This window comes from Ostrinia furnacalis, unplaced genomic scaffold (genome assembly GCF_004193835.3).
Source record: "Ostrinia furnacalis isolate ACB-3 unplaced genomic scaffold, ASM419383v2 OfSCF2856, whole genome shotgun sequence".
In the NCBI taxonomy this organism is placed as follows: domain Eukaryota; kingdom Metazoa; phylum Arthropoda; class Insecta; order Lepidoptera; family Crambidae; genus Ostrinia; species Ostrinia furnacalis.
The window spans coordinates 107,117-129,877 of record NW_021133095.1 but is presented as its reverse complement, the minus strand read 5'-3'; the positions used below and the strand labels follow the sequence as shown (position 1 = coordinate 129,877).

The 22,761-nt window shown below is 36.6% G+C and overlaps 1 protein-coding gene across 1 annotated transcript; it reads left to right on the top strand.

Annotated features, from left to right (window-relative positions):
• Positions 1-244: 244 nt before the first annotated feature.
• Positions 245-21,959, top strand: LOC114356691 (uncharacterized). The gene is made up of 4 exons (XM_028310003.1): positions 245-692; positions 14,849-14,984; positions 19,640-20,754; positions 21,189-21,959. The coding sequence occupies exons 1-4, from the start codon at positions 444-446 to the stop codon at positions 21,336-21,338; spliced, it is 1,650 nt and encodes a 549-aa protein (XP_028165804.1). The 5' UTR covers positions 245-443; the 3' UTR covers positions 21,339-21,959.
• The last annotated feature ends 802 nt before the right edge of the window (positions 21,960-22,761 follow it).

The window sequence follows — 22,761 nt, the reverse complement described above, 5'->3', positions numbered from 1 at the left end:
TGTGAACGTGAACTGGTCGAGCGACACTCTTAGCAATGAAAAGCCCTAGGCAACCGATTCCCCATATAATTTGTATGCTACATTGTATAATCGATCTTACGTAATAATTACACCAGAAGGACGAGTATGTCGAGTTTTTGCCATAAAATTTTCTTGTTCCGCTTGAGATTGCTTCAATCTGACGTTTTTGTGGTCGTTCAGATGCGTCTTCAGCTCGTTTCAAAAGAGGAATCGTTGGTAAAAACTGGTATAGAAAACTAGATTTCCACGTCCGCAAGCGTTTAGAACGATTAGCCGTGAGGGACGCATTGTTGATAGCGTATCAGCTGGTGCGGCGCAGTCTGCGATGGTGAGGCGCCCGGAGCGCATGCGCGCAGGCCGCGTCCGTCGGCGCACGCGCGTCTAACGTCTAACATTGCGGAAGTATGACTTAAGAGTGGAAGATGCTGTGTGCGAGGAAGTTTATAAGGACGAAGTATGTCCTGGCCTGCGTGACGGTGTTCTGCGTGAGCTGGTTCGTGTCGGTGAGCGAGTGGCACCCGGCGCTGCGCTGGGGCGGCCGGCGGCAGGCCAGCAGGCTGTCCACCATGAGGACCATCGTGGCCTACTCGGAGGGCAAGCAGGCCGAGATGGACCGCCCCTCGCCGGTCACGTGCGACCGGCTGCCGGCCTACCCGGAAGTACCCTACATTGTTAGTACCTAATCATTATTTTGGCTAAATCTGTGTTTCCCGCCTAAAGCCTTCCCGCCAAGTGTAACTTGTTTTGCTTTACATTAGTAAAGCAAAACAAGATACACTTGCAGAAATAAGATAGGATCGCTGATAGGTAAAACTATAAATTTTATCACTCGTGCAATCACGTCATTTCAAATGCAAATATTATTTAAATCTCATTATTGTATATGACAACGAAAGCAGTTATGAAAATATACGACCGCAATAAAACTATTTTATACTTCAATACTCATATAAATCTCATAAACGTCTTTGGATTAGCGCTTAGGAGTGTGTGCCGGCATTCCTTGGGATTGACAATAAACTCTTTTTTGCAAGAAACAATGCCTCTTTACCATACAAATTGTTATTCTTCAACATGTCGATAGCATCAAACTCCATCCAATATGCAAATGAGCCCACTTCCTGGCAAATTGTTTTGATCTGACCATCTATAAAATGGCAATAAAATGTTGTCTTGTTCTATTGTAAAAGTTTCTAATTAATTGCTCTGGGTTTTACATGTTTTATTGCCGATACCTTCGTAGGATTAATTTATCGCTTTATAATTAAATTCTGTGTAGTGAACAAGTTTCTTTTTATGCGGCTAATGGGGCACGCAATACAACGTATAATTTACATGCGAACAAAATAAAATCAATTTTAGATGTTTTTTATTCTTGACAACGGTTTGTCACGAGAAATACGGTTGCAGTAAAGTTTTATTCAGATAACGATGGTAATTTACAAGGTGGGTTTACAAATAAATCATTAGCAAGGTAGGAACGGGTCGTTTCTCATAGAGCCTATGCAAATACCGTAGACAAGAATAGGTGAGAGAGGCGGTGCAAGAACACGGCATTGTCGCCTGGTTCGCTATGGCCTATTATTTCGCTAGGGAGCTACGAGTAACCCGGATACGAAGCGTGATTACAGTTTTCCCATTAGTCTTCTCTTTTGTCTGTATTCAATAAAAAATAGTAATTAAGCTTATTAGCTTTTCATTCATTAACTTGCTTCATGTACAGGGAGTATGGGACAGTTTTTATAAGCTTAAACACTGCCGTTTGTAGGATTCATAAATTTTTGTAATTTTTCGGGAAATGAAAAATGAACAGACTTTATTTCTTTTATTACTTCAGTAGTACCTAAGTAATTGTTGTAACTAATCTTTTATCAGCGTGTGATTATCATAACAATCATCTTAAATTAATGATACAAAAATTGTAATGCAATTTTAAAAGCTCAATTTTATTTGGGCTTCCAAAAGGCAATGGTAAAATCTTGTGAAATAAATTGATAATTACATACAAATATACAATTAGTTAGGTAGTTCTCAACTTTTTAAGTCGTGTGTGAACTAAAACAGGTTGTTAACAATACACTCGTAACGACCAGATGGTCGTTTAATTTATGGTAAACAGCATGAAAATGGCTAATTGTATTACCAAAAATACTACTTCATCTTAATTATTCAGCCACATACTAATATTAATAATATTTTATTATTATTATAATTATCAACTGTAACCTTAAACCTATGACTATGTGTTGAAATAAATGACTTATTATTATTATACTGTGTAATTGCCATCTTAGCACAGAATTATCCACTAAGGCTCACATTCTCAAACGAATCTAAAACTCTTTTAAAACTTAAGCCTTATCCACATTACATCTGTCTATCCTGAGATTTGCCTAATAAATTGAAAGGCTTGAATGTATTTTTGAGTTTGTATCGAGTTTATGTTCGTAACGTCCTTTCGTAATACGGGCCCATAGGTCAAGAACGTCGGCCCTGTACTAAATCCTACAGCTTTTTCCTACTTCCTACAATGGAACAATATTGCAAATTGAGCTCCAAATTCCCCCACATTTCTACAGATCTCGCTACTTTACTCATACAAAGGTTTCTGAAAGTGAAACCATCACAAAAACTTACAATTCCACTTCGAAGACTTACTCTACTTATTCTTACGGTCAACTGGTGTGTAATGGTTCTAGTTTATGAGTTCGCTCACACCACAAATCGGAGAAAGTTGGCAAAAACTGCAATGCATTCAATCATTGCCGCCATTGATATCATAGTGGCCATTGATATAATAGCGCGGCCTCAAGATCAAACCTACTTTAGGGGAATCGGTTAGCCGCAGTTTTATTTATTAAAGTTGGTAACTTGTTTTTATGCAAAACGCGTCTTTTATAAGTAACGGATAAGTTTGATGTTCTTAGAGATATATTTACCTACTAATGAAGATTTGAACCGACTAATATGTTTATATTATTTTCTATTTATATTCAAAATAGATTAAAAAACACGAAATATTTTTAAGGAATCCCAGACACATGCCAAAATCCGGCCAAAAAAACCTTAATCGACGATAACATTTACATTTAAACACAAAATTATGTAAATTTTCATGCGTTACTGGCTTCTACACTTTCGTAAGGACGTCGAACTCAAAACGTAAAACAACAAAGTTGACAGCAACAACAATAGGCGTCCCGCAGACACGCTGATCGTTTTCAGAACACGCTGTATATCTTTTTGACAGGTGGTATGGAAGGGGAATGTTTGAACAAATGAAATGTGATCTATAAACAATTTGCTGGATACAGATCTGGCGGTATCGCACAATCGCCAAACGCGACCGCCTTAGGGGTCGCAATAGCGAGTGATATAGACGGAGCGGCTGTAATAGCAACTTTAGAAGAAGAATTTTATACAGTTACTCTTTTAAAAGCTTGGGTGTTTCTTTTCCGATATTATAAAATGTACTTCATATCAGTTTTCAAAACATAAATCGGTGACAATAATTGTTTTTCAATATTTCTAAAATTAAAATAACTTTCTAAGTTTTTGTTAATCGACAAGCAGTTTATGTATAAATTAAGATATCAGTATTCAACCTATCTCTCAGCTAGTAAAATTGATAATGGCACCCCATATTCCCCATAATCAATCTTTTATTGCATCTGCATCTATTGCAGCACTCTATAAATTGCCTCACTAAATGCTATTAATAACTTTATATTCCCATTCAATCTTCTAAATTATTTTCTCTATGTACCTACCTATATTTCCCTTGATGAAAGCGACTCAAATCCATAATCGCGATAGCCAATCTAAATGTCTATGAAGGTCATTAATAAGGCTTTCGGCTTGAGCTGCATCCACACTTGTTGGCGATAATCTATTCCGATGCCGGTCACGAACGGAAAATAAATCGAAATCAATATCCTCTACGGGCATTTCTAATAGCGCGCCGCTACCGCTGCCGGACGATTAAGGCCCTACGCAAACTGGACGATTCGCCGAAATTTTGCAATAACACTCTTTAATAAATAGAAAAAAGGTTGTCATGAACTTTTAAACTTCAGCATTTTTCGATTGTTTTTCGATTAGGTAATAGGTATAAAATATAAATTATTTTAAATATGTAGTTTTCTAATTTCAGTCAAATAAAACTGACACTATTAAAAGCAACGACAATAAACATACTGAAATTAACGTTTCCCGGTAAAAATTTACAGCTAACAATAAAATTTTCAAGACAAAAATATAATTACAGTCCAAGTGTTTTAATGGATATCTACTCTGATAATAAAACAAATCATAATTATTTTCTAAAGAGAGTTTAGACACGCCAATTTTTGTTTAAATTCTTACCGCATTCTTGCTTTTAAATGAATTTTCTAAATAACCTCCATCATAAATAAGGAACCTCCATCATAAACTGTCATTTCACAATGTTATAGACCACTAAACCTGCAATTTAACTGATTACAGCCCTATAACTTAAATGTTTCTATAACTACTGCAAAAGAAATAGTTTACATGAAAAATAATTAGAACCACCAGTCAATTATCTTCCACAATTCAAATTAAACTGACAAAAAGATAATAAAATATGTAGATATAAGAACAAAAGAGCAACTATTATTATTTTTATTGCCAGCAAAAGGTCACTAAAACAAACGTTACTATATTTTTATAGTTATCTAAAAACTTTCATATTAATTTAACGCGAGCTCATAAATAACAATTAATATTAAACCCTTACCCTTATATACGTTTTTTATTATAAAATAAACACTAGCAAAAATTAAAATATAAATTACTCACTATCCTTCGTAAAATTAAATAATCCAATGCCCTTTTGTAAAAAGTTTATAAAAAGCCTTGCCCAAAGGCTTTTTATAAACTAATTTTACTTCAGGTGTAATTGTTCTTCTCTATTATCCCCTAATAAGTCTTGCAATTTTCCGAATTTCTGCAGCTTTTTTCCATTGTCCTTCAATCGCGTAGTTTGCCTTTGGCCTTAAGTCGGTACTGTGGTCGTGCATAACTCTCGCATGCATAGGATGCAACGGGGAAGTCGGCTGCATTATTTACAGCGCTTGCATACATTTGAGCTTTTATAACTATGCAACGTTCCTGAAAGCTCTCTCCCAAGGAATTGTTTTCATATTTACACGAAAAAGAATGTTCAGATTTTAATTAAACCTCGCTTTGCATCTCCCGCTTAACCGAGCAAAGTTTAAACGATGAGTTATTGTAATGTAGTATCATCATAGTAATAGCGACTCTACATTCTCATGATTGACCTTTTACTATGCAGTTCCGATATGAAATAAATGCGTGTTCATTCGAAGCGTTCCACGATTATCAACTCACTTATCTACTCGTATGTCACATACTCTATAAATACATAAAATCCTCCAGAAAGGTCCTGAAATCCGAATAAATATTTAAAACTTATTCGTTACTTATGTTTCGCGTAAGGTAGTTTAATGTTTATGTTAGGCTCAAAAACAACCATAAAGCGCAGGAACAGTTCCCAGTGTGTTGTTGTGGTTTCTGTAAAATATCTACATTGCAAAATTCGTGTTATGACTGTAATAAATCACCCATGATGCGTTGGGATAAACACCAAAAGATCACGGGAATTTCATATCGTGACCCCATCTGTTTGATCACACGGCATTGATGAAATGAAGTTAGTTGTAAGCTTTTTGAAAAACTTACGTAACTTGTTTAAAAAAATGTTACTGGATTTTATTTGAATTATTGCATTCTTACCATTAGGGTTTCAATTAGATTTTTTGTTCTTTAAGCAACATAAATAATTTATATTCACGGTTCATACTAGATTTAGAGACACCAATAAATTATTACGTAGGCTGTGCTATTTGTTAATGAGAGGTTGGGTTAGCTCGTTACTACCCACAGCAGAAGATATATGGGATTGTAATTTTCCCATGGATTTTTATTGTCTTCTACAAACACACTTGAACAAACATGTTCACGTTTCTAAAGTTCAATGATAATAAAATATTTTTTCCTATTTTTTACGGCGGTACTAAAAATGAACATGTTATTAAATCTCTTGCAATTACCAAGCTACTATCTATATGTAAAATATGTGCTGGTCTGAGTGAATGCCCTGGCAGTGGGAAGTTAGCGCCCGCGGATTAATCTAATCTATGTGTAGAATGATCATAGCGTAATCATTATAAGAAGTATTCCATTATTAGCTAACCGCCTTTACCAGTTATTACGCACAGGAAAAACACGTCAAGTGTGAGCTGGGAATATTGCAGACGTCCACAAATAGGTAGTAATCGTAGGAACTTCGGCCGTTTACAGATTAAGCGTTTTGCGGCGCGTGTAAACGCTTGGACCAATATAAAAGCTGAGTGAATAAATGACTTACGATTGGCTTCAAAGCAGAGACGTCATGTAAGCAATTTCATTTGAAATTACGAATAGGTACATAGAAATAACTCGGTGAAAATTCATTATCTTTTCAAAACTATACGCACTGTGTCAATCTATGTCGTACTAAATGTAGAAAATTTTCATCTGCATCTCAAGCGTTAACCGTGTGTGACTGTGACCGATACTAGTTAGTGACATAAAAGGCGACTCTAGAATAACGACGGTACGAGTAAAAACTACTAGTTTGTATAATTCTCAATCAGGTGTGAGATAAACTATACCCGTACTGGGCTAAATTAACCTAACCCTTTTATACTTGTGGTTAATAGAATAATACTTATATGCAGTCAAAAGTCTGAGGAACCCTACCTTCAATACTATTCTGTTCCATAATATAATATTTGTTCAGTAACTTAAGTAATTTGAGTTTTCGATTGATGTAAATTTTAACAGGAAAACTCCACGTATTTCTAAAAGAAAGGTTCTTGACAAACATGCAATGTTTGCAACAAAAAGTAGAGTCTCGTCTACTATCTAACCATAATAAAATAACACAATGAATGGTAGTCGGTCTGAAAGACCTATACCTGATTACAGGAAGATGAATATCGTTTTCGTATTAGCAGGTTCTAATGCGTTGCTTGCTTATCGATACTTCTATCGCTATTCGTAATAATGATATCGAGATACGTAATTAAAACTTTAATAGCAGTCGTAAATAATGTAGATGTTAATTTTAACTTAAGTATTAAGCTTAATGGATCGTCAATGTGTGGATTATACGGGTGAAAAGAAATCGAATGCAGTCTTATGACATTTTACACGACCTGAGATTTGAAATACGCACGATATTTTAAAAATTGGTCTAGTTTTTTGGACATCATCATGCTGGTGATGATGAAGCATTCTATGCGACTTACAAAAAAGAGGTAATTTAAATATTATAAAACATGACGCAATCTCCAGAATATCGCTTTAAATAATGAACACTTTGTTTATAGCTCTATGCCAATTGCCGTCGTGGACGCCGAATTGAAATATACCGAGCAAGATTCGTATTTAATATCGCAAAAAATCCCATAATAGCTTATAATTTTGGTCGATTTGCGAAAATATGATTTACGATAATGCTTTCTTGATGGTTAGCAATTTTTGTAGTAACTATTTGCAGTTATGAAAATTGCAATTTCGATTATAAGAGGCAATCTTTTTGTGTACGTGTCAAGTCAGGGCCCGTATTCACATTGCTGCTATTTGAGGTCTGACCATTATCAGGTTTTTACATTCTTTGCTCGTTCATCATACGATATTATTATGTGGCAATAAAAATTGCTATTAATATATCAACGGCATGCTCTTGAAGTATATTTTTCCTCAATTAATCATACGAATAATAATGACTAGTTAACATAGACATCAATAACAAATTGGTTTAGGTTTTATAAATGGCAGCAGATGTAGCTTTTAGATTATTTAACGCATTCATAGAGATTAATTGATAATGAATGCAGCATGTAATATGAATTCTTCAACTTTGTCTTTACAAGTGGCTTACTTTAGAAACAACTAAGGCTGAGTTGCACCACCTAACTTTGGCCGTAACTTTAACGGTAACCGGTGTTTTTTGTATGGAGTTTGATAGATTTTTGACGTTTGTTAAAGTTAAAGTAAGATTGTGGTGGATTGTCCACCTAACCTGAGTCATATTTTATAACTACTTCGACTATTGTAGTTAGGATGAGGTTTTGAAGTAGGCAAACCGCATCTGACTACCGCGTACGCACGTTTTGCATAAAGGTATGTTCAGATTACAAAGTCGCATGCAAAAATGTATGAGACATGGGTCAGTGTATGCTCACTCAGACCTCTGCAGTCCCATACAAATGTCACTAATGTGTATGTTACGTAGCAATGTAAATATTCCATAAGAGTGCGTAGGCAATGCATTTGTTCAACGGTACTTCGTGCTAAAAAGTGTTGTACTGACATAACAACATTTCAAGTCACTTTAGTAGGTAATATTGCTGAAGTTAAATTTATGCAAAGATTCTTAATTTGAGGTGCACAAACTTGTTAACCCCTGCAGCTTTAGCCAACAAAATGTTTGTGTTAGGTGAAGGTTCACCAAAATAGTTCGGCGGTTGACGGAGATCACTTCGATTTCCTTCGATAGTCGAAGTCAAGCACTGACACCGTTGAGCTTTTTAATTGTCGCCTTCAAATTAAGTTTCCAACATATTTAACCACTTATACGGCAATGGGAAATATGTAGTTCCCACCATATTTTGAACTTTATTTCCTTGTCTTTAGTTCCAAAAACAATGAAAAATATGTACTTTTATGCCCGTTAAAAGCTTATATGACCTTTGTCACTTTATACTATAACGGAGCGCAAATTAACTCCATCTCAGGCGTCACGTCCGCAATAATGATGTATGTGATGATCCTAAGATCGCATCCGAGCGCACGTCGCGTGAACTATGCAATTGCCGTACGTGACGCGGTGTGGGCCACAATCGAATGTAGCGTAATTTCCGCTGCCTTTGTTCGCGTACAGGCTTCTAAATGCGATTATCCGCAAAGTTCTCAAAGTGTCAGGCAATTATCCGCAAAATTATCAAAGGGTAGGGGAAAAAATAATTCAATTTGTAGGTTTTTTTTACCGCGATGTTAAATGCTATGACATTTTTATTGCAAAATAATGTAACTACACCTAAGCTCGCTTCTTCCTTTCTTATATTAATAACTTTCGACTTTCATAAGCAAAGCTATGCTCATCCTTGGTTTTTAAGTTAACCCACAAGATCAACCTACATCTGGGGGCACGGCAGTACCCCCACCAAGCCGAGCAAAAAAGCGGCACGGCCGTATCCTTTTCTCGATCTTTTATTTTCACCAACCTGCTTAGTGTCTTATCTTCTCTCCTACTTACTACGCCTTTCCTAAGGTTACGTTACTACGAGCACTTATATTAAATTATATTGAATTAACAGTTATTAACGAGTTATGAATATTAAGTTAAATAAGTTATCCGTTGTTAAAATAAGGTCAGTAGATAGAGTAACGGTGTCCCCAATATTTTAGGACACGCTGTCATGCGGAGTGCACGCGGGGCGACGCGACCTCACGTAGGCCCTGTGCAGTTCATTGAGAGTCTTTTCGTGACTTTGCCTGTCATACTTTTTACTACCATTGTTTTCGAAGCAGATGATTTGCACGGACAAAGTTGTGACTTGTGTACGTATTGATCTATTTGGCAGTCTCATGCATGACATCATCGCTTTGTCACAAATAATATAATTTTCATCTTCTTAAACAGCTGAACTCTGAAGAGTTTGTTTACTTATTTGGTTTAACGCGCTAACCTACTGGTCCGATTTGAGATATCTTTTTGTCTTGGAAAACCTATTTATCGAGGAAGGCTAAATAAGATCACGCTACGATGAATAGGAGCGTCAATTAATAATGTTGCTAAAACGGGAAATGTTTAAACAATTTCCACGCGTATGAAGTCGTAGGGACAGCTAGTTTACTTATTCAATGTCCATTTTGGAGATTTCACAGATCTTCTTTAGACATCGTCAGCAAATAAGATCCACTTTTTTGTTGCAAAGCACCTGTTACAATTGCTTAAGGTGTGTTTATCTTGCTGTGCGGTCGTTTGTACCTACTTGTTGATGCGATGCGCGCGCACTTCCGTCGCTGTTATGTCCAATATCCGCTGCAGAATAATCTCGATATGCGCATGATAAATAAACTAAACACAGGTGATCAACATCAGTTAAGAGCGTAAAATAATATTTAAAAAAAACTTGTCGCTATTTCTAACCTGATAGGTGAAGAAGTAACGAAGAAAATAGAGTTACTAGGCCCTTTATGCTTTATAAAAGCTTTCTCTGGGTTGATAAGTCTGTTTATCGCAAATTAGATTAGGGCTTGGAATAATAGTTTTATTTTAAAACATTTTTCAAAAATTCTGCTGAACTCTGATATCTATGGTGGCTCTTTCATATAAAAGTTTTGAGCAGTTTTAGGTCCTAATTTGTCAATTTTATTCCAACGCAGTTGTCAAAATTTCCGTGAGCGGTACTGCAAAATGTAAGACTGACTTTGGTCCTGCTCACTTTTGTAAAGTTGTAAAGTTTTTTTTAAATTATTAATTAAGGATTTTATTCTATTGCTTTATTATTCAAATTCAGTAAAGCAGTGCAATGATTATTCCAACAGTTTTATGTGTCTCCTATTCATGGATATTATGATAAGTGCACACACTTCCGTCGCCCAGCTCGCTCATAATGGTCAATATCCGGCGCACTAATCCATCGTCCTAATTTAGTTTATGTTTGTATTATACTATGCTAATTTATTACCCACTAGCTGTTCATTAGATTCGCATCAAGTTTTTACAGGTTTTGCCGGTATCAATCATAATTTTAAAAAGATTCAAGTCTTATTATGAAACGGGGAAATGCCCTTGTTAGCGGCCAAGTTTTAAAAACTTATAATAAAAAAATACTGTTTCATGTAACGTAACGGACTTCAGTAACGGACCTACATGAATAAGTTAATCTACCTCCTACAGCCAACGGAGCTTTGATTCCTACTTTCATAAAATCACTAAGTCAGTTTCACTGCTTTTTTCTGCGACCATCCGTCTCTATTCTAAAAAGCTACTAAAAGCTCAAGATTTCGTTTACTTTCATCGTCCTAGTTGGTGGTTTTCCAAAGCTTATTTCACTCTCTAGTCCTTATATAAAAAAGTTGCTTTACGGCACAGATGACACAGCAATGTAGCAAATAATATGGTACAATGTGCTGGCATTAATGCCAATATAAGCATTGAGTGTAACAAATAATATGGTGCACATATCGTCGTCCGTCAATGACAAACATAGACCCGTCGCCAACGCTGTCGACAAACAGGTATCTAACATTAGCCTGTTTGATCTTGCCAGTTCAAATCGGTTTCCCACAGATCCTGTTTCGCAGGAAATATTTAAAATGTCTAGTTAACGCAAATAGCTGGATTAAAATACTTGACGCGTGCGCGACTTCCACCACAACGATGCTTAAAGTCGTATATCAGAGTTAAAGTGGTATGAATAATGTTTGTCCGACTCAATATGATTTATATTTCGTCTAATGCGATTACGTACTCGGGATATCCTTTATCAAGTATGGCAAAAAGACTGGGCTCATTGAGAAGGTGAGAACTGCATTTTGCTGCACAAAAGCAATATTTATTGGCGATTGTACGCACTTATTACAATCAATAATTACATTAAAGGCTCTCGAACTCTTTAAAGTTTAAACACTAGTGGGCGATTCAATTAAAAATATCAGGTTGTTAATATTATGACTAACTGAATAGCTTTTCTACTTAAGCAAACAAGTCTATGTCGTTAGCTGATAAATTGGCATGTGCTATAACTAACTCAAACTCATCTAGATTTTAAAGCCTGCTCGGACTAACGAGGAAGGCCTAACCACAGCCTAACGAAGTTAATCAACAGTGAAACGCATAAAATCATTTTATCGCAAAAATAGTAGATATTATTAACGATAAACATATACCTAGTTTGGAATGTTAAATGATTTTTGTCTGACAGCTGGGACCTGTGCATGCATAGAATCGTTTATTAATACTACTTAGTATAATGGAGATAAAGGTAGGTACTACTTAGTTGTTAACCGCGGAATTACGCGTCATTTGATTAAAAATTCTTTTTTTTTTAATTTTAAATTACGACTGATAGCTTTTTCCATTAGTTACTTTCAAATTATTGGAAGAACAAAACAAAAGATTTTTGCTTTTCTTAAAATGCTCTACGTAAAACCAAAAACTATTTATACGAGTATCAAGCAATTGCAGTATTTTTAGACCACTTTGCACAAACCATAACTACACAATCTCACTAATCAATCCGATCTTCGTTCTATGATAATAACCGATACAAACTGAGTACACAGTGTGAATTGAATTGCAATGAGGATGGATATGGTGCCGTGATGAATGTGCCCACAATTTCCCACTCGTATTGAAAAGTATGATTAAAGCAATTACTCGGTGCGTAAGCGCAAACATTCACGCTTTCGCACTCAGCGATAAGAGCATATGAAGATGTGTTATTATCAGTCCATAACCACATAAAGTCTTGCACTCGGACGGGATAAAGTGGGAGGAAATTGTTTCAACAAAATCAACCTTTAGCATTATCAGTCATTGCTGTAATAAAAAGTGTGGGTGACTACAATAACAAGGATTAATTATTTTGTCTAATTTTCCAATTCTTTATGATACTTTTTAGTTAGCCTGTCTCCCGTTTCGAGAAGGAGAGAAGTGGATATTATGCTTTCAACTTACAGGATAGTGACCTATTCTCAATGTTTACCAGTTTTAGATTACTATAGAGTCAGTTTCAGCTGTGGGAACAAGAGGTCGTTATGCAATTTGTAAAAAGTATAAGGCAAATTCATTCAGAAAAAAAAAGTGAATAAGTGGATAACAAGAATTGAATGGATAATACAACAGAATTAATCAACGGAACTAATTTCCAATTGAATAATCATCGATGCATCTTTATCTCAAAAAGTTTGTGGTGTTGATAACTTCCTATCTAGAAAGTTACCGAAAAGTCGAGTTTTATTGTCATTTTTCAATTTTATAGTTATTTAGTCGACTTTTTTCTATTTTATAGTTAGTACACCTATCTCGCTCTAACGATTCACGGTATCCTAGCCGTGTAACACCGGGTAATTTTCTTAACATCTGCATTTATCGTTAGGGTCGTAAACATGAAATTATGCAACAGTAAAATCTTTAGCTAAAGCTTAACTTTAAAATGATTTTAACTTGAATACTTACATGCCTAATAATTACCAGTAATAATATTAGATGTAATTTATGTCTATTTATTATTACTCGTACTAAATTAGAAAACTTCGCCGACATAAACATTTTAATGTGACTTAGTTCCATCATAGACTTGTGTTGTGTTCCATCTGTATGGACAAGAAATCATAGATTTAGAACAGCTACGTTACAATCCAGGCAGCTCTTGGGCAAAAATAGCAATAAAAGAAACATACACAATTACACTTGAAAAAATATACCGTACTTATTGCAGTCGTGAAAAAAAGCATTTTGCAAACGATTCTTGTCTTATAATAAACCGGCAGGTACACACCGGGGCCGGTAATGCAGAACTACATAATTACGTTTGTAAAAATATCACTGCAAATTTCAATAATTCCAATGTTTCCCACGAATGCTGAACTTAAATAATCTGTGGCGAAATTAAAATAAATACAGTAAACTAGCGGATCGCGAAAATCTGCGTGGTGTCACGCGACGCGATAAAGATTTGCAACCACCAACGTTGCTTGACCTATGAAAGCTTTTACGATAGTGCTAAGCTAAATTTTCTATTGATTTACAAGACTATCGATATTATACATTGTATCGAATAAACCTATCGGTATGAAAAATTCTGAAAGTGCAAAAACGCGATCTTTTCATTATGTTGATAGCATCGGTTGTTGCAACTGGGTCATTTATTTTGACTTTGAATTTCCCTATTAACCTTAACCTTAGTTGTCGTCGCTATGTTTAGTTTTAGGCATCTACATTGTCTAGCTTCCGAGCTTTGATATTTTAACAGATTTTTTATATTTTGTTAAGTTTGTTATGATTGATTGTGAATAATTGATTTATATTTACTTGGTATGAAATTTAATCGAAAATTTAACCTACTACTAGTACATCACTTATCGTATCGTATGCTTTATTTTTTTTAAATACGCAGGTCTTGCTTATTTGGGTAAGCTCTGTACCGTTGTGTGATTTTACCAATTATGAGGGTTTATCAAATTACAATCTTTCTTTCCCGGATTGTAGTATCGAATTTATAAAATTCGCTCGTTGTAATTAAGGATAATTGTTATCGGTGTTTATTTCATCAAGATAAAACAGAACCCGTATTCTTGTATATTTTTATTTTTAAACAAACTGTTGCTGACACGCGTCTGCTTCTTATAATTGTTTTAAGGAATGTTAATGTAGGATACTATAAACTGCAGTTTTTGCTAAAATTCAGTATTGAAAGTATTTATTATTAACTACCTAGCTTCTGCCCGTGACACGGTTAACTTTCTCAAGTGGATTTCAGTTTCCACGATTTTCCGGGCAAGTTTTCCAATTCGGAACTCCAAAACCTTCCTCGGGTACCTATGTATATTTCCAAACAGAACAAACTGTTTTTACATTACGGGACTATTCCCACCTTTCGTTCCCACCGCTGCAACTCCTGTGTAGCCAGGATCTACAGCTTGACTGCCAATAAAAACCCAACCAATGAAGGCCAAGTTGTTTTTACATCACATAGAATCTTAGACAAAACCTTTATTTCAGAACCGTACATGGTCACCAGGAGAGCAACCGGAGTCCTCGTGGCAGCGGGTCGCTGGCACCCAAGTATCGCTTTACGCTGCCTTCTACGACGAGCGGACCCCGCAGCGATACGTGCGGATATTGGCTACTTTTGAAGGTGAGCTATAAAAACAATATTTAGTATTACATAAACAAGTAAACTCAATTTTCGCAATTTAAATTTATTACAAACTCGTAGCAGAACGCTGAATCATGATCTGGGTCATAGTAAGATTCAGCCTACAGAATTGATTTTCTCAACACCAGCCGATAGTGCTATCCACTGGTGGATAAATGCCTCTTACCAAGGATTTTAAAAACGACCGGTCCTACTGTCACCTAAGTTTAACAATTCATCAAACCACCAACAAAGCCCGCAGGCTAGTCGCAAACTCTGGTGTCTATGTCCATACACCATCCATCATCAACAGCCCTTTAATGATGGATGGTGTATGGACATAGACACCAGAGTTAGCCGTGTGGTGACGGCAGAGTAGAATACATTTGTCACCAACCCCTACTCTTCCCGCGGGTGTCGTAAAAGGCGACTTAGGGACTACACATCAAACAGACAATGGGCAGCAGCGCTCTCTGAAAAACATCAATCCTTTAAACTGCGATCTCCAACCCGCCTGCCAAGCGTGGAGATTATGGCAAAACCCTCCACTATAGTGGAGGAGGCTCATAGTCCAGCAGTGGACTGTAAAGGGCTGTTGACACCATCCATACTGTACCTAATTACCCTTATTTCGATATAATAACATTAGTTACTTATTTATATCAAAATCTTGAATCTTTATGCCCCTTAAATGTTCACTTAACATAATAAACCGATAATCTTCGCAAAAGCACGCCCATTTTGCATATTTTGTAACGCTGCACGCCGCATTTATAGTAAAGTAAAAATGTTAATTTCTTTTCGTTAGCTGAAAGCTATCGCTATCCAGGTTTTATTATAATCTAACACTTTCCGATCGTGTAAGTTTAATACATTTTAATTCTAATAACATGTAGTATGGTAAAAATATATAAAGTGTATAAGTAACGCATTCCTGAGCAAAAAAAGGAATAGACGATGCACAAGGAAATTATTCTGTAAGGGTTCTTTTAGACTTTCAATGTATTTAACTCGTGTATTCCGATTAGGTGCTTTATCAAAACCTATTAATGAACTAGTTAAATTTCTCTCAAGGCAGCCAAATGGATTCGCTGTCCGAGACAACTGTGAGCCTTTTGGTCACTAATTATATTTTTAGCTTATTTAACAAATCTTTAAATCCTACACCTCCACTAGACCCCCTGAAACTCAAGATTTCTATCGTATCAATATCAATTGTATGGCCTAGCTTAATTTGATGTAAAGCTTTGACCACTCCATTTGTATTATCCATCTGAACAAATACGTGATACACCTCTGTCTATTCGAATGTGANCTGCACCAATCGCATGACCGAACTCTCCGTTCTTCCGGAAACCTTCGGCTTGTGACACCTGTCCACCACTCTGCCTTCTTCTCGAAGTCCTTTACAGTGCAGGCTACTCGCCTTTGGAACTCGTTGCCACAAGATGTCAGAGAGTCGGAAACGAGGACATCATTTAAAATGAGTGTACGTAAACACCTTTCCACATGATTGCGTAATATTGTTTATTTATTTATCACATATTATATGGTATTATATGTTAATTATATTTATTTATATTATATGTTTGTATGTATCTGTATATATGTATGTATATGTATGTATGTATGTAGGTATATGTATCTTAAATATTATATCAATTAAAAATTTAACTTCAATTTTAACTTCTACCCTTCTACCTCTACCTTCGCACACACAGCTTTCTGCATAACCCAGGGGTCGACTGGCTGAGAATGCTTAAATAGCATTAAGTCCACCTTTTGTACTATTTTATTGTGCAATAAAGTTTTTATATATATATAATGTGTTGATGATAGGCACACCCAAAGCTTAGCAAGATAGAACGCGTCGTTAACCAAAGAGCGCGGTAATTGTCAAGCCATTATGAACAGCCCCTTCACATGCACCTACTGAGGGCTTAATTAGTATCTATGAATCAGACTTATCATGAATTATTCAAACTTTTATGGGTCCCCTGTAAAATTCTGTAAAAGACTCTACCGCCATGTACCAAACATATTGAAACTAATAGGTTAAGTAATTGCTTGTTTTGTTTATAATGCAAGTATTTAACTAACTACCTACTTAATCTTAGGTTCTTACCATAAGGGTAGGACATTCGATCATTTTCCATTCGGAACAAATATTCACATAAAAATTACACACGAATGTACAGCTTTCGCGAACATATAACAATACAAATCACCTACCTACAACGCTGCGATTTGAAAAATTGTACAGAACCGTCTATCTGTCCGTGTCCGTGTATCTGGTTTCGTACTGCCGTTTGGCGCTCCCGTGCTAAAACAACAGTGTAGCAAAAACTCCAGAATGCCTGGACTCTGTAATTATCCGCGCAGTTTTTTCAATATCATATTTACGTAATTGTGGACTACGTTATCCGCAGATATACTTACGTGTAAATGGTGCAAGCAACAATATTTATTAAGCAGTTATTAAAGTATCATTAAATGCTGCTATCAACTACGTAATTTACAGGTGTATTTAAAATATCTCACAAAAATCGCCGTATAAAAATATTTTATGTCATAAATGCAGGAATAGGCGATGATGCTAGTTTATGATATTCATATTAAGAACCATGAAGGAGCTATCTTAATTGTGATATAAACATAATCAGCAATTAAGTTATATTTGAACTGAGATGCACGCACGCGCTCCGCCCGGGGCCGCAGTGTTGTTATAATTAGTAATTATATAGGTCTCGATTCCTCCCCGGCGGTTTAAACTTATTATGTAAATTAGTTATAAATAGGCATTACGCCGAAGCCTTAACGCAAAGCACGCATATATTGTAATACTTTTTACGTGAACTTTAAACGTGATTATGTTGTATAAAAATTTACGGCCCAAATCCCTTTCCTCGCAACGCAATGCAAACATTGGAACAAGTCTATAATTTCAGTGCATGTGAGCGTGCTATAAACGCACGTGATGTTATAAAATAGGGGGTAAACCCTGACACAATCGGTGCCAATAAAGACATCCGCGAAATCTCGAGTGGTGATAAAACAACACCATAATTATTGGCGGACGTGATATCCGACCGCTCGTTTGTATTTTCACTGCGTCGACGAGAAAAATAACAACTTACAAGTAAGTGGTCGATCGCAACTTAATCACGTGAACTAATAGGGAGGTTTTACAATTTTATTTCTCGGTAACACTCCAATAAGTCACCGCTGCTGTCTCATTAAAAACCAATTGTGTTGGCCCCCGCACTTAGATAAGGCGTGGCGATAGACTTGGCCTCATGGCGCCGACGACAAGCTACTTTTTATTCGTACAAACATTGCATTAATCATTGTAATACTGTGCGAGAGTCTTATTACTTTTAATTCAATATAATAACCAGTTAAGGGCAAGATGTTTGATATTGTGTTTTTGACAAACCAAATAAACGCTAATTCTACAAGAATCGCATCTCTAGTTAAATTGGTAAATAAAGCTCAGGCCAACCCTGAGCTTTTCACAAAATATACGGGTTTCCATGAAGGCATGGTTAAATAAAATGTTATCAACACTATCAGCTCGTACAAAAGGGTCATTAGCATGCTTTACTTCAGCACAGCATTATCGGGCTGTTCTCCCTAAAGGTGCGTTATATCAAGTGACACAACAGAAGGTCCACGAGTATGCGCGTACGCCACGGGGCCGCGATAAGCGCACACTCATTTGTCACGCGGGGCGAGCGTACACGTCGTGTAAATTCTTTCCCGGCGAGATAAAACGCCTCCCCTATATTGTGGCGACGGATTAAAAGTATTAAAGTATACCATACTGTGCCGTCTGCTACTTTTTAATGAGAAATTCGCGAAACGATGTCAAAAAGATCCACGCGAAATTACCATGTCATTCATTTTGACAATAAAACTTCGCTATACAACTCTCGCTTGACTGAACCGCTTCCCGCATAACATTTTCGCTTTATTTCTCACTTTACGAAGTCGCGCCACACGCAAGGCAATATTTTGAGTGTCTGGTGCTTTTAATTCGCTGTAACAAATGTAATAAAAAATAAGCATGATGTTAGGTAATTGAAAGTATAATGCGAACAAGTAAACTTTGCTATAACGCTGTAAAATGTTTTTAATGAACCTATTTGAAAAGTGTACCCTTTAGGTACCCATTCATCCTTAAGAGTTATTGTAGTATGTCACACTTGACATGCCACCAATGGACATCATAACTCCTCCTTTGTCCAGCAGTGGACGTCAGTAGGCTGAAACGGAAGAACGAACAATAATACCAAATGATAACATATTATTAAATGATTTCTGTTCTAAGATAAAGGTAGCGCAAGATCGGTTCATGATCTCGCTAGTTCCCTGTAGGAAGTGCCGTCCTGTGGCAAGGCAGCAATTCAAGCCCCGTTGTAATGACGGTTCCTTGCGCTCTGCCGGGTGCCCAAGGAAATGACTCGAACAAATTACTATTATATAACTCCGGTAATGGGGATGCTCAATATGAGATATAACGGTAAAGAATCACAACGGTTCTTGCAAGATTCATTGCACTTTGAGGGAACTATCTTGGTATTGCTATTTTCCTATCTTATAATATTACCTTTTGGATAACTAGTAACATACTTAATTGTAACTTTTGTTCACAGGTCGAAACTTCCCCACCGATCAACCACTGTTCTGCCAGACGCGTATTTTGAACCCTTACGATGACTCAGTGGAAGTGGTCGCAGCAAAACCATTGGAAGTCTGGTGGCATGAGTGGGACGCTACTTCCATCGGAGTAGAAACACCACTGTTACTCTCTTGTCCTCTCACCGAGCCTCTACATCGACCCTCCCTCGTATCCGTCGTTACCCAACCATGTGATGATCCAACTAACGCATTCTATTTGGAACCATCAACATCAGTCAAACACAAAAGAAATTTCACGATATGCGTCAAAGATATGGATTTCAGCAACGACATATCACAGTCACTAGTAGAATGGATAGAAACTAATAAAATACTCGGAGTGGATAAGATTGATATTTACATCGATAAGCTAGTTAAAACAAGCCAGAATGTGTTACAGCATTATCAAGATAGCGATTACGTTAGACTCTTTCATGTTCCTATTAAATATAAGCCTGAAAGATCTCTTTGGCAAAGAAGAAGAGACCACATAATAACTTATAATGACTGTTTATACAGAAATATAAGAGAATCAGAATTTGTTATACCATTAGATATTGATGAAATTATATTGCCGAAGGTAGCTGATACCTTGCCAGAACTTATAGAAAGACTGAAAAAGGTCGGATGGGACCCAGCCCATGATTCAGCAATCATGGTGAGAAATGTGTTCTTTTTTGGCTTCATGCAAGGACTTGAGAAATATAAACACAGAAAACTTCAGTCTAAGAGCAAAATATACGTCAAACGTGATGACGTCCGAATCAAAGAAGAAGAAGACCTAGGAATAGTTGAAATAGAATTAGTAGATGATACGATTAGTAATGAAGTCATAGATTATAAACTGATTGATAAGGATTTGCGTGATTATTATAGGTCTAGATGCAATGAAGACTTACCGGTACCTAAGTTGGTGCAATATATTGTGAGCTCGGCGATGGTGAGCCCCGTTGGCTACTACAGTAAGAGTCTGATGGTGACCAGGAAAGTGCTGACTGCGTTCAACCACTACCCTTTGTCCAGTATCGGCACTTCAGGGTTCGCCGGTTGGTCAGCTCCGTACAATGAAGTGCAACTCAATCATTATAAGGTAAGGAATGATTTTACTTGAAAAGCGTATCCTTCAACACACTTATCGTAAGTAGTTAACGTCCTGAACAATAAGTTCTCAAGACTGAGTGAGAAAATAGAAAGGTGGTGTTATAAATCAATTATATTTTACAAGAAGGACTTACAATCTGTTTTTAATTGTCACAGAATTAATGATGGGGGGTAATTAAACGGACAATTTCTCACATTACGAAATAATTAACTAGTTTGTAAATTTATTAACTTCCTTAGCAGATGTTTATGATAACAATGTGAACCTTTGAACTCATCACGATTTAGTTTTCTCTTGGATTCGGCAAAAACGCTTGCGGTGTGCCACGATGACTTAACAGATTAAGGTTGCCCAGCTAGCGGTACCAGCATTATTTTCCCAGAAACCCTTTGTAATAAATAACGCTATCGTGTTCCCTGCAGGAGTCGTGCAACACGACGGTGGTGGCTGAGTGCGCGCGGTACGGGCGGCGCGCGCGCATAGACCGCGCCGCACTGCGCTTGCGACGGAGGGTCAACACAGCACTTGCTAGCGCCATCTGCACGTCGAATACAGAAATAAATGCTACCTGAAAATTTATTTTTTATTTTCAGAAACCATCGTGAGTAATCATTTTTCAAATCAAATCAAATCAAATTCGTTTATTTGTGGAACATAGGTAAATAACATATTACAGGTGTTAAAAATGAAGTCGGTATCACTATGTTTGGCCCAAGGTCGGCGTACAAATTTACATAACATCATTGAGTCGTATTAGGTTAGTAGAAATTAAATAAAATAAAAAGTAAGTTAGTAATGTCCATTACATGAAAAAGTTAGCAATATCAAGTGCAACATTTAACTGAAGCGAAAGAATGAAAATGTCGAAGCTTACGCAACACAGTACATACAATAAAAGTAAGCAACACAGCCTACGATCAAATTCCAACCAATAAATTGTTCCAATTATAGGTACGTGAAACACGCTTATAATAAAAACAGTGCGCGCCACAATTGCCGGAAGAAATTGGTAAAGACTTTCGGCGCCTTCGGTGCGGAAAACTTATGGCTATTTCCAAGTACAAAAGCATAATACGAGTAAATAGTATACATATACGATGCAGACTAATGAACTGGAGCGAATACATCAATAAACGTCGATGAACAGCCAAAATCAGAATTGATCTGTAAAGAAAGATATTGTAGAGTTTTTGAAATCTTCTATATCTTCTATACTTATAANTAACACTCAAACGTTAGCGGAAGAATGGTGGGGCGCGTCTTCGTGGATGAAACGATCTATATTAATAAAGGTCAAAAGTTCCTTTAAGTAGAGCACAACACAAGTCCTACTGACGTCAATTCAAGTTTCACTCTCCGTGACCGTCTCAAAACCATAACTCAAGCACACCCCACTTCAATTTTAACACCGCAATCTTGAGTTCATCAACTCACACCATAGCGGGACCACAAGACAATATCAGCTCTCGGATTACATTCTTAGCCTCACAAAAGCGTCGGCCTTTACAGGGACATAATAAAGGTGGTTTCAGTAGCTTTACTTTTATAGATCTTTTCATCCACGAAGACACGCCCCACCAATTTTTGGTTGAGGGAAGCGCGGGGTGCGGGGAGTTTAATCCGAGCGTCATTATTGTAGTGTGCGTGTGCACTCATGCATAATTTTTAACGTGTACACATAACACTCAAACGTTCATATCCTATTTTCGAGTAGGGTAAAGTGGGCACAATGTTACACGGGGCACAATGTTACAATGCATATTTCTCCGTCAATTTCTATTAGTTGTATGATGTTGGTATACACGTTTGTCAAGCTCATAAGAGCTGCTGAACTGAGCCGCTGAACATCATACAACTATAGAAAGGGACGGAGAAATATGCATTGTAACATTATACCCCGTGTAACATTGTGCCCCACCTTACCCTACGAAATATATTTTTTCAATTTAGTGCACTCTCTGTCTTTAATTGAAATGTGACTCACATACCTAAAAA

Coding starts and splice junctions, on each gene's coding strand:
- LOC114356691 (XM_028310003.1), top strand. CDS start 444: ATGCTGTGTGCGAGGAAGTTTATAAGGACGAAGTATGTCCTGGCCTGC. Junction 693..14,848: donor ACCCGGAAGTACCCTACATT/GTTAGTACCTAA, acceptor CCTTTATTTCAG/AACCGTACATGGTCACCAGG. Junction 14,985..19,639: donor GATATTGGCTACTTTTGAAG/GTGAGCTATAAA, acceptor TTTTGTTCACAG/GTCGAAACTTCCCCACCGAT.